Genomic DNA, 18,814 nt, shown 5'->3' on the forward strand with positions numbered 1-18,814 from the left:
TCTTGAGGTATCTAAGGACCGGTGGCATTGGAGAGGCACCCAAGGTGCCTGGTGGGCCCAGGCAGTGGGGGACCCTCCCTCCCAAGCCCATCCAGGCTCGGTCTTTTGCACAAGGTCTTCTCATTGTCCAAAAACATCTCTGTATTTTTTTTATTTTCCCCGTAAATGAACAATAATCATTTTCCCTGAAAACGGAAACTGGCGTTGAGAACTTTACTATTACTAGCACGATGCCCATGCGTTGCCACGGAACCATTAGCTTAGAGGTGGTGAAAATAACATAGTGTCCTTTTATGACCGTTGTGTGATTTATGATTAGAAAAGATAGCAAAACTATGGTGAGAGACATGCAGCGTCGGAGAATTTTAAATGACAATAGTAGGTTGGGAAGAGAAGTAAAACCAAGATCGATTTTGAGTTGAAGTCACATTTTTGTCTTTGTTATTTGTACCTTTTAGCTCATAAAAAGTTGGTATCACACGAAAGTAGTGTATTTGTTTATTTATGATAGATCCCACATGTGAGTAAAATATATTTGTTTATATGTCTCTTGAAAGGTTGCTAGTTCCACATGTGGGGATGTGGGGATGTGTGTATTTGTTTATTTGAAAATGATGTTGAACCCATATGTGAACTCACCACCAACTCTAATCTTTATAAGTAGGATGTTACTCCAAATAAATCATAAAAAAGTCAATTCATTGATACTAAAGTATGGAAGCTACAAAAAATATGTATACGTCCAGGATGTATAAGTAATTAAATATCCTTTCGAAAGAAGATACTACATGACCATAAGGTTTCACATGTAAAAACACCTTTCCATTTATTCTTTTGCAAATCAAATCCAAGCGCCATCTTTCACCAAAGGGAAGGTTTTGCAAATCAATTCCATGCGAGAGAACCATATAACCCTTATCAACCAACAAAATAATTAGTGAATCAATCAAGCCTCGCTAAAATTAGTAGAACTCAAAAGTAAGATCAAAGTTATATAGAGAAACATCACAAATGAGGTTGTTAACTATCTGGACAAACAATCTCACCAAACATTAGAAGATAGGGGTTTACCATGTGAATTTTGTTGAGTTCTTCAACAACAAACTTTGTAGAGATCTTGAGTGTCTTTCGACAAAGAAACCTAAGCTTTGGCTTGATAAAAGAAAAGAAAAAAGACAATGCATATAACTTTTGTTGTAAAATCTAGTTTATGAGGGCAGCATATCATTAATACGATGAAATGAAGCAAATGCACAACAGCAGTTGTGATACACTTTTTACTCGGGTATGGTTGGGAACTTGTAATGGAACCTTTGACGACCCAACTGTGTCACCCAATATGAAAATAACTTCAATTTATTAATCAGTACTTTCTAGGATACATCACCTAAAATAGGATTCCTTGGTTATCTAGAGCTAAACACATCTTGTTACTTACCATAGCAAACTGAAAAACCTAGCATCAACAGCGAGTACTGAGTGTTAACCCGTGTTTCTGTATTAACAAGATGAAACTTTTGGGTCACAACTCACAGTCCCTTAATTTGGAAAAATATGCTGCATATAGGATATTTCAACTTTTATATGAACCGTAGAGAAATAGTCATTACTCTATAGCTAGTAGCATTTTCTTCAGCTTTCACATCTGAGTTGAGCAATCAGATAAATCTATTTAGTTCCGGATGGTCATGGCTCATGAGTCAACACCATTACAGGAATTACAGAAGGAGCAGGCTCAAGAGAAGGACGCCTGTAGTATTATTCCTAACAAATCCTCGATGCTACCGACACTCCTTATAACACAAGAGTACCTTTATGTAGCATGACTACTCAAAAGATCCAAAAACTGCGATCTTCTACAGAAGAAAATCATTTGATGCATTATTTTCTCCCATAGGGAAAACAGAGGAACATCACAGGCTCACAGCTGATGAACTTGAACAGCGTACCACTAAGCGATGGATCCATGGTTCACTGGAGCTGTGGAGCAGGTCCAGTGCACCTAACTAAGACTGCACAGAAGTAATCTACATAAAGGGAGCAAAACTGTATAAAAGTAACTTCATATGGTACAGAGACGAGGAAATATCGGGGAACAAAAGAAGCTGCAACACAGATTCTTGGGACAACCACCGAGTACTGAGCTACAGTTGACAGGGATAAGGGAAATCATTCAGCAACGGGAGAAACACGTCACAATTATCATAATTTTATTTTCTCTCATAAAAGTCTCAGTCTCAGAAGCTTGGGTTGGAGATAGATCAATATATATTCTAGTCGTGTGTTCAGAAATACAGGTTAACTTGGAGGAAATAAGTAGTTACTGAGTCTGTGTTCCTGAACTTACAATAGTCTCCTGAAGCAAGCAACTTGTGCTGATTATTCAGATTCAGGCCTGACCACCGAGTAAAATTCTCATGTCAATTGCTATTCAAGCATAATTATTTAGATTAAGGCTAGATCACACGAAAGTAGTGTATTTGTTTATTTATGATAGATCCCACATGTGAGTAAAGTATATTTGTTTATGTCTCTTGAAAGGTTGCTAGTTCCACATGTGGGGATGTGTGTATTTGTTTATTTGAAAAGGATGTTGAACCCATATGTGAACTCACCACCAACTCCAATCTTTATAAGTATGTTACTCCAAATAAATCATAAAAAATGTCAATTCATTGATACTAAAGCATGGAAGCTACAAAAAATATGTATACGTCCAGGATGTATAAGTAATTAAATATCCTTTCGAAAGAAAATACTACAGGACCATAAGGTTTCACATGTAAAAACACCTTTCCATTTATTCGTTTGCAAATCAAATCCAAGCGCCATCTTTCACCAAAGGAAGGTTTTACAAATCAATTCCATGCGAGAGCACCAACATGTATGGAACCATATAACTATTATCAACCTACAAAATAATTAGTGAATCAATCAAGCCTCACTAAAATTAGTAGAACTCAAAAATAAGATCAAAGTTATATAGAGAAACATCACAAATGAGGTTGTTAACTATCTGGACAAGCAATCTCGCCAAACATTAGAAGATAGGGGTTTACCATGTGAATTTTGTTGAGTTCTTCAACAACAAACTTTGTAGGGATCTTGAGTGTCTTTAGACAAAGAAGCCTAGGCTTTGGCTTGATAAAAGAAAATAAAAAAGACAACGCATATAACTTTTGTTGGCAAAATCTAGTTTATGAGGGCAGCATATCATTAATACGATGAAATGAAGCAAATGCACAACAGCAGTTGTGATACACTTTTTACTCGGATATGGTTGGGAATTTGACGACCAAACTGTGTCACCCGATATGAAAATAACTTCAATTTATTGATCATTATTTTCTAGGATACATCACCTAAAATAGATTCCTTGGTTGCCTAGAGCTAAACACATCTTGTTACTTACCGTAGAAAACTGAAAAACCTAGCATCAACATCGAGTACTGAGTGTTAACCCGTGTTTTTGTATTAACAAGATGAAACTTGAGGTCACAACTCACAAGTCCCTTAATTCAAAAAAAAAATGCTGCCTGTAGATGTAGGATATTTCAAGTTTTATATGAACCGTAGAGAAATAGTAAATACACTATAGCCAGTAGCCTTTTCTTCAACTATCACAACTGAGTTGAGCAATCAGATAAATCTATTTAGTTTTATTCCTAACAAATCCTCGATGCTACCGACACTCCTTACAACACAAGAGTACCTTTATGTAGCATAATTAACTACTCAAAAGATCCAAAAACTGCGATCTTCTACAGAAGAAAATCATTTGATGCATTATTTTGTCCCATAGGGAAAACAGAGGAACATCACAGGCTCACAGCTGATGAACTTGAACAGCGTACTACTAAACGACGGATCCATGGTTCACTGGAGCAGGTCCAGTGCACCTAACTAAGACTGCATAGAAGTAATCTACATGAAGGGAGCAATTCATATGGTACAAAGACAAGGAAATATCGGGGAACAAAAGAAGCTGCAACGCAGATTATTTGGACAACCACTGACTACTGAGCTACAGTTGACAGGGATAAGGGAAATCATTCAGCAATGGGAGAAGCACGTCACAATTATCATAATTTTATTTTGGATCATAACAATCTCAGTCTCAGAAGCCAGTGTGTTCAGAAATATAGGTTAATTTGGAAGAGATGAATAGTTATCGAGTCTGTTCAAGAACTGATAATAGTCTCCTGAAGTAAGCAACACGTGTTGGTTATTCAGATTCAGAACAGACCACCGAGTAGAATTCTCATGTCAATTGCTGTCCAAGCATAATTAATCACTACATCCATCTTATGTTGTGTAATTGTGTCATAAGATTTAATTGTTCAGATTCAGGCCAGACCACCGGGTAGTCTCCTGAAAAAAAACCCCATTAACCGAGTTTTTCTTCCCAGAATACAACCAAGTCTAATAAAACGGAAATGGAGGCTCGAGACTGATAATATGGCCTCCACGAATGGTAGTATGGTACAGTACCTAGACGGTGTCGGTCCGAGAACCGCACCCGCCGTGAGGGTGGCCGCCGGTTCTCCCCTCTGACCAGATGAAGCTTCATTTGTGCCACTCCAGCGTGCGCCGTGCGCGGGCGGCAGATTAAGACCAGTGAAGTAAATGTTGTCCATGGTTCAGGCTCAGAGGGTATCCTGTCCAGTCCACTGTACATCTCGTTTAGAACCAACAGGAAAGGAAGCATCTGATCTAGGATGTTGATTTTTGCGATAGCATCACGAAGTTTTTGCAGGGAGACAACTCAGTTTGGTGCTCTCTCTTGCCCCGACTGATAAAAAAAGGATGACAATGAGGGTGGTTGCTACTTGCTGCTTGATCTCGAAGTTAAGCCCTAGCAACTAAAAACAAAAGTTTAGCCTGGCAACAAAAACATTAGTGGAGAAGTGGGGTATCGATCCCCATACCTCTCGCATGCTAAGCGAGCGCTCTACCATCTGAGCTACATCCCCAGGTGATGATTCCTTCAAAACACAAATTTATATATTGAAAGAACAACACAACGTTCAGCCGGCGTATTTAAGATCTATATACATCCGTTTGAGCGAACAATAATTCCAGACAGAGAAAGTATTTTGCAGGCCACAGGAAAAAAAGAGAACCATGTTCGGTTCATTCGAAAAGGGACGAAAGCCTAGCATCAATTCAAGATGCCAATGTCTTATCAACACTGACAAGTTAGCTTTCTCCAGGAATATACTCCCTCCGTCCGGAAATACTTGTCAGAGAAATAAATGTATCCAGATGTATTTTAATTCTAGATACATCCATTTTCATCCATTTATGCGACAAGTAATTCCGGACGGAGGGAGTACTAGGCTAGCGAATAGCTTACTTTCACAATCGCTACACCCTTAAATACACTCCTTACAGCACAAGCGTACCTTTAACTGCTCAAAAGATCCTAAAACTATGATCTTGTGCAAAAGAAAATCATTTGATGCATTGTTTTATCCCATTGGGAAAAAAGAGGAACATCACAGCCGATGAACTTCAACGGCGTACTACTAAACGTACGACGGATCCATGGTTCACTGGGGCAACTCCAGTGCACCAGACTAAGACTGTATAGAAGTATAATCTACATGATGGGAGCAAAACTGTATACAAGTAACTTCATATACAAAGACTAGAAAATATCAGGGGACAAAAGAAGCTGCAACACAGATTCTCTGGGACAACCAGCAAGTACTAGGCCACAGTGGACAGGGATAAGAGAAAACATTCGGCAACGGTCATAACTGTCTCAAAAAGTTGGTCTGGTGATAGATAAATAGTTATTGAGTCTGTGTTACTGAACTGACAGCAGTCTCCTGAAGCAAGCAACTTGTGCTGATTATTCAGATTCAGGCCATACCACCGAGTAGAGTCTTCATGTAGTCATGTTGGTTGCTTATTGCCTGCTTAAACTATGACACGAGGTAGCAGAAATCTGCTCAAGCATAATTAAACACGAGATCCTATTATTTTGTTTCTTGGACTCAACAAAATAGTTGGATTTATAGGGCCTTCTTCTATTAATCGAAGCGCACGAAGTTTTGCAGGGAGACAAGCCACTTTGGAGCTCTCTTTCGCCCTGATTGATTGATAAAAATGATGAGAAAGAGGGCAGTTTGCCACTTGCATCTATAAGAAAAAAAATGTTCAGCGTAGCAAAACAGAAAAAGATGATTTGGAGAAGTGGGGTACCCCATACCTCTCGCATGCTAAGCGAGCGCTCTACCATCTGAGCTACATCCCCAAGTGGTGCTAACAATGATGCACGAATCTACATATAGAATAGAAAATACAAAATTCAGGCTATTTCTGCAGGACACAGAAAGGAAAATTTCTTCTTGTGCTTCCCGTCAGCCCTCATTCCCTTGGATACACTGTATTGTTGCTGCTGATATGTCGAGTCGAGTTTCTGAAACTGAATCCTGTTTGGTTCATTCGATAGGGAACGGAAGCAAGCCATGCACGTGTGATGCCAATCTCTCCTCTTGGCGTCAGGTGAAGATGCCAATGTCTATCTGTCTGCATGAAATAAATTGCTGAGTGAATAGCTTCCTTTCTGTAACAGGAGTACGTACTCCAGAAGAAGAACCGACGACAAAACGGGGTCGACAGCGTGCATTGATTGCAGACACAGTGCCGCTACCGGTACCACGTCCGTACTCGATCGGTACTGCTGTCTGATGGCCAAGTACCCCGACGACTGACAAGGAGGTCGACGGACAAAACTGAGTGCACGGCGGGAGACGGTGACTAGAATGGCGTATACCTCGCATCACCATCTACTGTATATTTGAATTTGATTAGTTGTGATTAAACATACATTCATCCCAGATAAAACAGACAGATGAACTCGTTTTCTGCTATGAAACGCGCAGCATCGCCAGCGGACAGCAGAGTAAAAAATGGGATGTGCAGCGGCCGCTCGGAGGTCTGAACCCGGCGTGCCGGCCACGTGTACATGTCAGTCGAGATTTGGCCGATGCATCCAGCCATCCACGATCCCAGACCAAAGTCCAACTTGGATGGAATCATTTCCCAGTTCCCACCCAGATATCAAGCGGCACCCGATCACACTCGCACACACTGACACTCGCTCACCAAACACTCATCACTAGCTAAGCCCGCCGCTGCGTGCCGCTCATGGCGTCGCCGAAGAAGGCGCGGAAGCCGCGGGCGAGGCGGCCGCTGCTGCTGCGGCGGGCCATGCTGCACGCCTCCATCTGCTTCCTCATCGGCCTCCTCGCCGGCCTCGCCCCGGCCGCCCGCTGGACCGCCTCCGCCTCCGCCCACGTCTCCCGCGCGCTCCACGCCGTCGACGGCGCCTTCGACCGCACCGTGCTGCTGCTCTGGGAGCAGCAGCGGCAGCTGCGCGACGGGCGCGTCCACGTCGCCGTCCTCCCCGCGCCGGCGCCGGGGCCGCCGGCGCTGGAGCCGCTGCGGCAGCCCCAGCTGCTGCTGGTGGTGACCGCCACCGAGCGGTCCGACCCGGAGCGGCGGGCCGCGGGGCTCACGCGCGCCGCGCACGCGCTCAGGCTCGTGCCCCCGCCCGTGCTGTGGCTGGTGGTGGAGCCGGCGGCGGAGGCCCTGCCCACGGCGCGGCTGCTGCGCGGCGCCGGGGTGGCGTACCGGCACCTGACCTATCCGGAGAACTTCACGGCCGACGGCGTCGGCATGGAGAAGGAGCGGCACCACCAGCGGAACCTGGCGCTGGAGCACGTGGAGGAGCACCGGCTCGCCGGGGTCGTGCTCTTCGCCGGCCTCGGCGACGTCTACGACCTCCGCTTCTTCGACCAGCTCAGGCAGATCAGGTGAGTGCGCGCGCGCGCGCGTCGTGCCTCCAAAACTTTTAGCTAGCCATCGGATCATGCATCATGCATGCACTTTTCATCAGCGTGCATGATCTTATTAGCACCACCCGGCATTACAAACAGCATTTTAGCATAGTGAGTTAGCAGCTGGATGCATGATGTTGATCTTGCACATGCTTCGTTGTAGTGAGTGTTTGGCCGATGTCGGTGGAGTCTGAGGATGGATTAGTGGATGGTTGACAAGCAGTTAATATGCACGAGAGATGAGACTGGAGGTAGGCCATGGTGACCATGGCGACCGATGAGTAGTGTACGACGCAGCTTTGAATCGAATCGACCAGGAATAGCTAGATGGCACGACGGATGTCACATTGAGCACTAGTGTCCATGCATGTGCGGACCATGCTCGGCTCTCGATGCTCTGCCTCCTCCTCTGCTTCAGCGCCCGCCCAAGTGTCGGCAGCGCCGTCCAGTCCGAGAAACATGGATGGACGAATGATTGGCCACCTTTAATCAATCTGAACCATTTCTGTGCACTCATTCATTAGCCGTCGCTTTTTGGTACGTGCCACTGACACGTGCACTGTGCATGTCTACGGTGCAGGACGTTCGGCGCGTGGCCGGTGGCGACGGTGTCGGAGCGCGAGCGGAGGGCGACGGTGGACGGCCCGGTGTGCGGCGGCTCGCCGTGGGCGGTCACCGGCTGGTTCTCCACGGCCGGCGCCGCGGGGGCGCCGGCGGTGAGGGCGAGGCCGCCGGCCGGCACGGTGGACGTGGCGCGCTTCGCGTTCGGCAGCGCCCTGCTCTGGCACCCCAGCCGCTGGGACAGCTTCCCCGTCTCCGAGCCCGACGCCTCACAGGTACAGTACTCATTACTCAATTAACTAGCTTCCACATTTTAGTCCGCCGTTCCGCACACGACGACGGCGGGCTTGTCGTCAAAGCGGCCGCGAAAGCGTGCGGCTTTTCGTCCGTGAAATTTGCCCCGTCAATTTTGTTGCTGTGCGCCGGCAGGACGAACGGCCGGGACAGGACATAAACTAAGGCCGTGATTCATGCGCGGCGTGCACCGCCACACTAGCTTCCATTTGTCTCGATCTTCACTTCACTAGAGCGCGAAATATTGATTAGTCAGCAGTATCATGGGATCCATGGCCCTGTCTTGGCTAACCCTATATATGTTTTGTTATCAGGATTCCGTGAAGTTTGTGCAGCGGTTGGCCGCGGAGGATTACAACAAGTCGAGGGGGATGCCCAACCGGGATTGCTCGGAGGTTATGGTGTGGCGTGGGGATCAGTTCCTAGCAACCTAGTTTGAGTTACTAACCGGTTGAGTGACTTGTGGTATCACGGACCAACAAATTTAGAAATACAACAAATTTAAACGGTCTCAGATAGGAGAAATACTTGTATTACTCAACCACCAAGTCATTACAGTCATCACACACTATCTTCAAAACTTCAGTGGACCTGAACCAAGCAAAGTCATTGTCCTGCGATGAACTCTACCAGAACTAGCTAAATTATCTCTAGCGTTATTATGGGAACAAAAAAAGTGAGTAATGGAAGTATGTCTAAGACCCATGAGATATCTGATCTCATTCACCGGCGAAGCATAGACCGAACGATCGGCTTCTCCACTGGAAATTATGGTCATTGCCGTAAGCGAGTCCATCTCAATGGCTATAGGTAGCTCGGAACGCTAAATAGCCAAAAAAAAAAAAAAAACAGACCCTCCATACATGTACATAACTCCGCTTCCGGTGCATCTCTACAAGAAAACAAAGTTCTACATGCTGAAAAAATATTATGGTTCCGACATTGTTATGAAGTATCATGCCCGCACCCGCATCTTCACTCGAAATATAAGAGTCGTCGGTATTCAGTTTGACCCATCCCTCGATTGATGGATTCCATCCTAGGGCCTAAGCTAGTGCACTTGCGGGCACACTAGGACGATCGTACGATATGACATCTTTCCCTTTTACCAGATCAACATGAGTGTTCATTTCGATGCCAATCAAGGAATTCAAGTAATTATGCAAAAATCTGACAGCAGCATCCATGGGCGGGGTAGGTTTATGGTGTACTAATCCATTTCGAACATGCCAACTCCTCCAAAGGCTTATGAGCAACATGGAGTGTTATATATCTCTAAGTGGAGCTAGGGCTTGCAATAGCCACCATTTTCCATTATTAATCACCGATTCAATACTTGGCAACTTCCATAATTTGGCCATCGATAAGTACTGATCTTAAACAAAATACTGCGCAAAAATGGATGTAAATTCTCCATACTGGGCATCTACTTTGTCTCTAGACTAATATTATGCTTCTTCCACATATACAGGGAGTCCGAAGCCAGACACCATGCAAGATTTTTGATATGGAAGGTGTCTCACTCTACCAAATGTATTACCAACATGTTCGCCTTTCTGATGTTGTTGAGCTAGAGGAAGCCGCATTGGATCTGTAAACCTCTTACGGATATATTATCAACATGTGAACGTTCAGAGGAAAAGTCGAGAGAATATAAGTATATGTTATTTAAGAAAAACAAAAACATATGTTTTTCTCTGCGTCCCGTGGAAAAGTTTGTTAAAAAGGCATGCATACGTGGAGAGTTTGTTAAGAAGCCATGCATATATAGAACAATCGTGGAGGACTCTCTTAGCAATGTTATCCGACTGTTATAGATATCTATTTGGGAGATTGGATAGGTAAATTTATTTTGTTTTGTCGTACTAACATGTCTCTTTCAGTTTGTGAAAATAATACAAGCTATGCATAATTGTTTCTATCAATTTGATTATACAAAAATAATTAATTAATATCTATTTATATTAAACATTTTTACTTAGTTATATATCATAAAATATTACATACTTTGTTTTTAAATACATTTTATACAATTTTTTTCTCTATTTTCTAGCAATATTAGTCACATAAATTTGTTGGCAATATTAGAACTATAAGTCTAGTGCCATACACCACGAACTCTATCATTATGATTATATAAATGCTTTACTTGCCAGTAGAACTCTATAATATTTAAAATTATGTTTCCTTTTCAATTTTTGGTCATGAGATTTTGTTGAACTTAGTTTCATTTTAAACTAAAGAAGGCCCAAAATAGATGGAAACATCACATCCATATGCAAAATAATTGTTCACTTATGTGTATTACAATGGGTTTATACCTATTTTAATATATGTAAAAGACTAATTGGGTGGTGTGGTCGTGGTGGTCGTGGTGGTTGTGGTGGTGGTGGTGGTGGTGGTGGGGGGGGGGGGGTTCTACAAGGCAGAAGCCTAGCAAATATCACAAGGAAAGTTCCCATAATAACATTGCATAGCTTAGTTTAACTATGAGGATATTCTAGAATTTATGAGATGTTGGTTTTCGTGGAATTCCCTCATCTCACTTGTTAACATTGCACATTCATGGACAAAAGAAATCCCTTTTTGCCTGGTTAAATTTAAATACGATCAATGTTGCGACTTTGTGCAAACAAATAGTGAAAGTCATTTATTTCGGCTTATAGCCACTCAACCAACTATGGTGTTACGTTAAATCCTGAACTAAATCCAGGATTGAATGACTATTCTTTGGGTAAGCAGCATGCCCGTCGACAGCGAGACTCCTGTGGTGACTTCGTTAAACTTAAGACTTGGCGGTTTGGTCTCTTAGAGGTGCTCATAGAGGTAAAGTGTGCGTGCGTATGTTTATGGGAATGAGTGGATGTGTATGTTTATGAGCATAAGCATCTGCATGCACTGTGTTTGCGGGAAAAACAATGTGCAAATTCTCGATAAAAAACACATAGTGCTATGTTTTTTTTTGCAGAGAAACATGGTGCTATGTTGTTTGAATGACACCGAGATATTTGTGTTAATTTGAGACATATGGCTTATCCCCCTAGAGAACGTATCTGATGCACCGGAGCTTCTTGTGCTACCAGTGCACTGGACTACCTTGGCACATTTCCAAATGTTTGAAAAATCTGGAAAAAAATAGCGCATTCACATAACATTAAAGTATGTTGTCACAAAAATTCAAATCAAAATTCGAAATAGATACAAAAATGACAAATTCGGCACTGAATAGTATATAGGACAAGTTGGGCTTTAGATTTGGCCCATTATCATATTAATGTCACACTTGTCATTTTTGTGTCTCGAGCATTGTTTGGAGTTTAAATTTGAATTTTTGTGACAACATAGGTTCATGTCTTTTCGATGCACTATTTTTTTCTTAGATTTTTTGAATGTGTAACCGGCGTCCGGTGCACCGGTAGCAGAAGAAGCTCCAGTGCACCAGATACGTCTTCTAGCCCCCTATCAACGTGAGACAATTTGGCCTATAGTATGACTGAGCATATATACTCTGGAAGAGGTATAGTGCGCTTTGTGGCTGGGTGAACTCAATAAGGCAACAATCATTTTTATGTATATATATTAGTGGCAAAAGACAAATTTGCATGCATGATCACTGTGCACGGAAAGCTACTTGATTACCTATTACAGTATCATTTTTTTTTGCGAGGGCTATTACATTATCATTTTGCCCCCGTATTTGGAGCTGGGTAGCTAACAAAACCTGCTTAGCCGTGTTGCGATCAACGTGCATAGACATGTACTCCCTCTGTTTCAAATTACAATTTGAACAAAAACCACGACAAGTACGTAATTTGGAACGGAGGGAGTATGTGGGTAGGTATATGTATATTATGATTATCATTTATCCAGAGCAATCTAGGTAGCGACGAGCTGATCTCCACGCCACACCATGATCTCCGAGCAGTCGGGATCGGGCATTCCTCTCGACTCGTTGTACTCCTCTGCGGCCAATCGTTGCACAAACTTTACCGAATCCTGGAAGAAAAACAACACATGACGACCATGATTCCAGTTACTCTGGTAATAAATCAAGATGAATGGAACATTGTTCCAGTGTTTTATGTGTTTTATAATCCAATTACGGAGTTACAGTACCTGTGAGGCGTCGGGCTCGGAGACGGGGAAGCGGTCCCACCGGTGCGGGTTCCAGAGCAGGGCGCTGCCGAACGCGAAGCGCGCCACGTCCACGGTGCCCGCCGGCGGCCTCGCCGCCCTCACCGTCGGCGTCGCGTCGGCCGTGGAGAACCAGCCGGTGACCGCCGACGGCGAGCCTCCGCACACCGGCCCTTCCACCGTCGCCTTCCGCTCGCGCTCCGACACCGTCGCGACCGGCCACGCACCGAACGTCCTGCACCATACATGCACACAGTGTGCTGCTCCATTCATGCACAGTAACGGCAGCGGCGGCTAATGAATGGATTCAAATTAATGTCTCGTTAGCGCTAATCATTCGCTCGCTCGTCCACGTTTCTACCGACACTCGGGCGCGCACCGAGGCAAGCGGAGGATGGTGCGCACATGGACATGCACGTCCACGACAACATGGTGGTACACTGCTGGTGCTGCTGAGTGACATCCATCATGCCATCTAGCTATCCCTGCTCGATTCCTAGCTAGTGGAGTACTATTAGCTGGTGCATCATATTATCACCGATCACTATGGGCCTAGCTAGAGTGGCCAGTCCCATGCCATGCTGCATGCACATTATTTGCTACGGCTCGTCTACTGTCGACTCCACCGACAACGCTGGGTGCAACTCTGAATTACTACCCGCAGTGCAACTTAATCACCAGTTTACTACACTACAATTACCAGTTCACTAAAGGATCGATCGACGAATGAAATGAACAGGTTAACCAGACTTGTAGGCAGGAGAATGCATGCACTCACCTGATCTGCCTGAGCTGGTCGAAGAAGCGGAGGTCGTAGACGTCGCCGAGGCCGGCGAAGAGCACGACCCCGGCCAGGCGGTGCTCCTCCACGTGCCCCAGCGCCACGTTCCGCTGGTGGTGCCGCTCCTTCTCCGTGCCGACGCCGTCTGCCGTGAAGTTCTCGGGGTAGGTCAGGTGCCGGTACGACACCCCGGCGCCGCGCAGCAGCCGCGCCGTGTCCGGGGCCTCCGTCGCCCGCTCCACCACCAGCCACAGCACCGGCGGGGGCACGAGCCTGAGTGCGTGCGCCGCGCGGGTGAGCCCTGCTGCGCGCCTCTCCGGGTCCGACCGCTCCGTGGCCGTCACGACCAGCAGCAGCTGCGGCTGGCGCAGCGGCTCCGGCTCTGGCGGCGGCGAGGGGAGGGCGGTGACGGCGACGTCGACGGGTCCGTGCTGCAGCTGCCGCTGCTGTTGCTGGAGCAGGAGCACGGTGTGGTTGAAGGCGCCGTCGACGGCGTGGAGCGCGCGGAAGACGTGGGCGGTGGCCGCGGTTGATGCTACGTGGGTCCAGCGGAAGGCCGGGGCGAGCCCGGCAAGGAGGCCGAGGAGGAAGCAGAGGGAGGAATGCAGCATGGCTCGCCGGAGCAGCAGGGGCCGCCTCGCCCGCGGCTTTGCTTTCTTCGGCGACGCCATGACAAAGCAAGCAGCAGCAGCAGCTTAGCTAGTGTGTATGTGTGTTTGGTGGTGTCAGCAGCAGAGCGGCTAGGTAGGTGATCGAGTGAGTGAGTGTGTGATCGGGTCTTTGCTTAATTTCTGCGATGGAAATGATTCTGTACGCCTCACTTGGAAAGTTGGAATTGATGGATGTAGGTGCTGGCACATGTGGCCGGTCTAGAGGAGAGTATTGCATTTCTTTTTCTTTCTTCTTGTGTCGACTGGCGAGTCTGTCATGGTCTCTCCGGCGGTGTAATTAAGAGAATGCCTCGTTTATATTTAGCTCAAGTTTGCCGTTTGATGGCAACACCATGTATCTTTTGGCCTTGTGGCTTTATTAATATAAAGCGGGATAAAAGCCTATTGGCTTACTTTAGCTCAGCTTGGGGCCTTACGGCGATCTACATGCACAAGTATATTTATGATTTACTAGGACTTTCACAATTTCCTCTGGCTGTTTGAATTCCATGTTCAAAATTTAGGAGAAACCTTACTCAGAAACCAGTACTGGAGAAAATCTTGCCTCGTTGATATATGGTGTTACTGCCTGGCTTAAGCCGATCCCGGCCTTGGTTCTTCACATCCAAAATGGGTCCTTCACCGGTGGGGATGGTGCAAGTCAATTTGGATGCAGTATTTGCTAGTTCTTCTCGGAGGATGGGGTTTGGAGTGGTTATCCGAGACTCCCTTGGTTCTTGTCTTGCTAGTTGTAGTGGACACATTGAGGGGTTGGCCACCCTTGAAATGTTTGAGGCATTGGCCATGCGCGAGGCGATCTTGTTTGTGGGAACTAAAGGTTCCAGGAACATTATCCTGACCTTTGATTGTCTCACTCTTATCTCTAGGCTAAATTTGGCGTCGAGGGACAAATCTACTCTCCCGGTCCCGGCTATGGCGAAGGACATCAAGAGATCAGGGGCCGACCTTTCGCCAGTCTCCTTTGTTCATGTTAGTCGTGTTTTGAATGTGACGGCAAATAGTCTTGCTAGGGCGAGTGAACTTTGTGTTTTTTTTTTATCTTTCATGATGTCAGCCCAGAGTGTATCTGGGAATCTCTCGATAAAGACACATTATGACGAATGAAGAGCTGACCTTGAAAAAAAATACAATGAGCCAAATGATCTGAAACTTTTTCTAGGATATTCAGTTGTGTATTTCTGATTTACTAGATTTTTTCAATTTATTGTGAAATTTTTGAATTGTGAATATTTTCAATCATTTTCAGCATGGGTGCAACACAATGTATGCGTGTGTGGCAGGGGGGGGGGGGGGGGGGTGATGGGCAAGACGTATAATGGGTTGGGGTCTCAGGGGCGGGAACTGACAACGGCGAGTTGCGGTGGGTCGGCGGTACTTGCTGACCTCTAGGGCCTCAGGTCGTGCTAATCGCCCATAATCACTGAATCCGTGGCCATCTGATAACTACTTTAGTATTCTAAACGCCCATATACTATCGGTTTGTCTAATTCACATCTAGATATTTTTTAAGAATGTTACATCTAAACTCCCACAAATGTATATAATGCATCAACAAGAAACAAAAAAAAAACTAGGACAAAAAAAGACCACAAATAAAGTGGACATCAGCTTAGATGTGACATAATTATGTCACATCTAGATGTGTCTTAGACAGACCCATATACTATTAGTTTACGGAGGGAGTACTATACTATCATGTCATCCCATGGTTATAGGGAAAGTATCTCCCATAATCGCTGAACCCGTGGCCCGCCCGAAAAAAAAGTTTGATGAACCCGTGAAACAATGTGTTTGTCTTTACCCTTTCAAGTGTCCACTCGGGTGCAGGATTCGGAAGTACTTGGACACTCGAGTCGGTGATATGATCCGGCTGTCCGTAAGGTACTCTCCGCCGATTAGGTACATACATGGAGTGACATATGGAGATAGCGAACTGACTTAGGGATAACGTGTATAGGGACTAACGAGTTTGGTTCGATGTGTGGCGTGACCGATTAGTTGACATGTCAGAGTGACGTGGCAACACAACTCAGAAAAGCTGGATTAAAATGGATGGAACCAGATTAGGAGAGACGTTTTCACGGCTCAAGAAGTCTAAGAAAGTTGGGAGTTTGGGATTGAAACTTCAACTCTAGGACGAGTGTAGAGGGATAATGTGGTGCATGGCGTTTCTCCTATTTCCTCCGGCCCCTGTACTTTCTGTTACGACTGGATACAATACACCTGTGCATGTAGTTTGCTATGAAATTAAGCTCCTCACATGACCTACACACATGGCTCTAGGTTGCCTACACGCTGCACGAACAGGGAAAGCAATTAAGCAGAAGTCATAGACTCATAGTAGTAGACGTAGAAAGATCAGAGAGGAACGCTTGCTTACTTTACAAGGTTGGTTGATGATCACGTGGTTACCTCATCACAAAGGAACCATCCAGTGCCATTCAAAGCAAATCACACACAATGTTTGTGCCGATCCAGAAACATATCTTCATCACACACTCCATGTGAAGGAAAATTGACACTATAAATTTATATAGTTGTGTCAAAATTTAAGTTCTCATTAGATTAAATCACTAACAGATTCGAACCAACATTTTTTTTATGAACAAAGTTGGAACCAAACATTTTGCGTTTTAGATATGTTACATCCAACTAGGAAAAAGAACATGTTACATGCAATTTGTGTCATGACATACCCTGCATTTTTTTTTGTGATTGACCATGGCATTGACTTGTGGACAAAGTATACATATAGCAACATCATCATCATCATAAGCCTACATGGCGTTTTTTTTTTTGCGTTGAAATGAGTTGAAGCCAAGGACATTAGAGAAGAGTTGGTACTTGTCCTCAACGTCGTTCATCCCACCTCCCCGTTGCCTCCAACCCGACTGATGAATTCATTCCGCACCATTGGGTCGATGTTGATTTTGTGTGTGAACTTTTATTGGGAAGGTAGCAAGGTGACTTTCTCATTAATTATGTGTGGCATTTTTGTTCATAAAAATGTTTATGTGTGGCATTTGTTTTTTCAAAAGCTTCTAATTGAGTAGCGCTCATTTCCTATGTTGTCCAACTCGGGCCATTGAGTGGCGATCCAAATATAGTAAGCACGGTATTTGCGACCAACTAAAAACAAAACACACGCTAAAAGCCCAAAATTCGAATGTTTTAGCTTCCCTCCTAGCACTGTGGCTAGTGGAGAGGATGCTAGTCCACCCTCGCATGGTGCTCGTTGATGCTGATATTGCTGCCGCTGCTGTCGGCAAGGTCGGGGAGGACAGTCAACGAGGTTGGGGCGCCACCGTGGTGCCTACCCGATGTCGCCACTCCGGCCATGTAGACATCGACAAGAAGCTCAACCGCCATCGAGACATGTATGTAAGGGGGGGGGCATAGGGGTGTCGGTGGAGCGGAGAAAGGGAAGGAAAAGAAGGGATGAGAGGAGTATTACGACTAAGGAAGGGAGGACAAAGAGGTAGGATCCGTCGAGGATTTTTCTTTACCAATGAGTTTGAGTGAGCTTTTTTTGGCTTGGATAGGGCAAAGTAACAATAATCCTAGACACACGGTCATCAACAGACATCTTACGGATTCCCTCACACTAACTAGGCGCCTGCTAGGCGTCATTCGGTTGATCCCCGCGTAGGACCAGCCTCCTCGGTCGTCAAAGCATTGCCGCGACGGTCATCAAAGCATCGCCATGACCATTGAAGCGTGCTTCGTTGCATGATCTCAGTCGTCAAAACACGCCTCATCGTGATGGTCATCGCAGCATTGCCACGGGCGTCATGGTCGTTGAAGCATTGCCATGGTCATGGAAGCACACCGCGCGGCATGGCCACGGTCGTCGATGCCATCACGGCCTCGCCGCGGTGGTCTCATCGCAGCATTGTCGTCGTCGTGGTCGTTGAAGCATTTCCATGATCACTGAAGCACGCCTCGCGGCATGGCCACGGTCGTCGACGCCATCACGACACGCCTCATCATTGTGGTTGTCGAAGAATTGTCGTGGCGGTCAAATTGGTTGTCGAAGCATTGCCACAACCAGTGAAGCACACCTCACAGAGTGGCCGTTGTTGGGGAACGTAGTAATTTCAAAAAAATTCCTACGCACACGCAAGATCATGGTGATGCATAGCAACGAGAGGGGAGAATGTGATCTACGTACCCTTGTAGACCGACAGCGGAAGCGTTAGCACACCACGGTTGATGTAGTCGTACGTCTTCACGGCCCGACCGATCAAGCACCGAAACTACGACACCTCCGAGTTCTAGCACACGTTCAGCTCGATGACGATCCCCAGACTCCGATCCAACAAAGTGTCGGAGAAGAGTTCCGTCAGCACGACGGCGTGGTGACGATCTTGATGTACTACCGTCGCAGGGCTTCGCCTAAGCACCGCTACAATATTATCGAGGACTATGGTGGAAGGGGGCACCGCACACGGTTAAGAATATGATCACGTGGATCAACTTGTGTGTCTAGGGGTGCCCCCTGCCCCCGTATATAAAGGATCAAA

The 18,814-nt window shown here is 45.6% G+C and overlaps 2 protein-coding genes and 1 non-coding gene across 5 annotated transcripts; 1 reads left to right on the forward strand and 2 right to left on the reverse strand.

The window, feature by feature from the left end:
• Positions 1–4,900: 4,900 nt before the first annotated feature.
• Positions 4,901–4,973, reverse strand: TRNAA-AGC (transfer RNA alanine (anticodon AGC)). Its single transcript has one exon. It is a non-coding gene; the product is annotated as a tRNA-Ala (tRNA).
• A 1,930-nt stretch (positions 4,974–6,903) lies between these two features.
• Positions 6,904–10,555, forward strand: LOC123187315 (probable beta-1,4-xylosyltransferase IRX9). Of its 2 annotated transcripts, none has more exons than XM_044599155.1 (3): positions 6,904–7,826; positions 8,431–8,686; positions 10,177–10,555. In XM_044599155.1, the coding sequence occupies exons 1-3, from the start codon at positions 7,159–7,161 to the stop codon at positions 10,300–10,302; spliced, it is 1,050 nt and encodes a 349-aa protein (XP_044455090.1). In that variant the 5' UTR covers positions 6,904–7,158; the 3' UTR covers positions 10,303–10,555. The 2 variants fall into 2 exon arrangements, with proteins under 2 accessions (XP_044455090.1, XP_044455091.1); XM_044599156.1 differs by lacking the exon at positions 10,177–10,555 and adding an exon at positions 9,020–9,642 and having other exon boundaries at positions 6,940–7,826.
• A 1,699-nt stretch (positions 10,556–12,254) lies between these two features.
• On the reverse strand, positions 12,255–14,467 carry LOC123187316 (probable beta-1,4-xylosyltransferase IRX9). 2 transcript variants are annotated; one of them, XM_044599157.1, is made up of 3 exons: positions 13,618–14,467; positions 12,822–13,099; positions 12,255–12,701 (listed from the first exon to the last, which is right to left on the reverse strand). In XM_044599157.1, the coding sequence occupies exons 1-3, from the start codon at positions 14,289–14,291 to the stop codon at positions 12,568–12,570; spliced, it is 1,086 nt and encodes a 361-aa protein (XP_044455092.1). In that variant the 5' UTR covers positions 14,292–14,467; the 3' UTR covers positions 12,255–12,567. The 2 variants fall into 2 exon arrangements, with proteins under 2 accessions (XP_044455092.1, XP_044455093.1); XM_044599158.1 differs by having other exon boundaries at positions 12,822–13,074; positions 13,618–14,448.
• Between the last annotated feature and the right edge of the window lie 4,347 nt (positions 14,468–18,814).

The sequence above is a fragment of the Triticum aestivum genome, chromosome 2A (genome assembly GCF_018294505.1).
Source record: "Triticum aestivum cultivar Chinese Spring chromosome 2A, IWGSC CS RefSeq v2.1, whole genome shotgun sequence".
Taxonomy (NCBI): Eukaryota; Viridiplantae; Streptophyta; class Magnoliopsida; order Poales; family Poaceae; genus Triticum; species Triticum aestivum.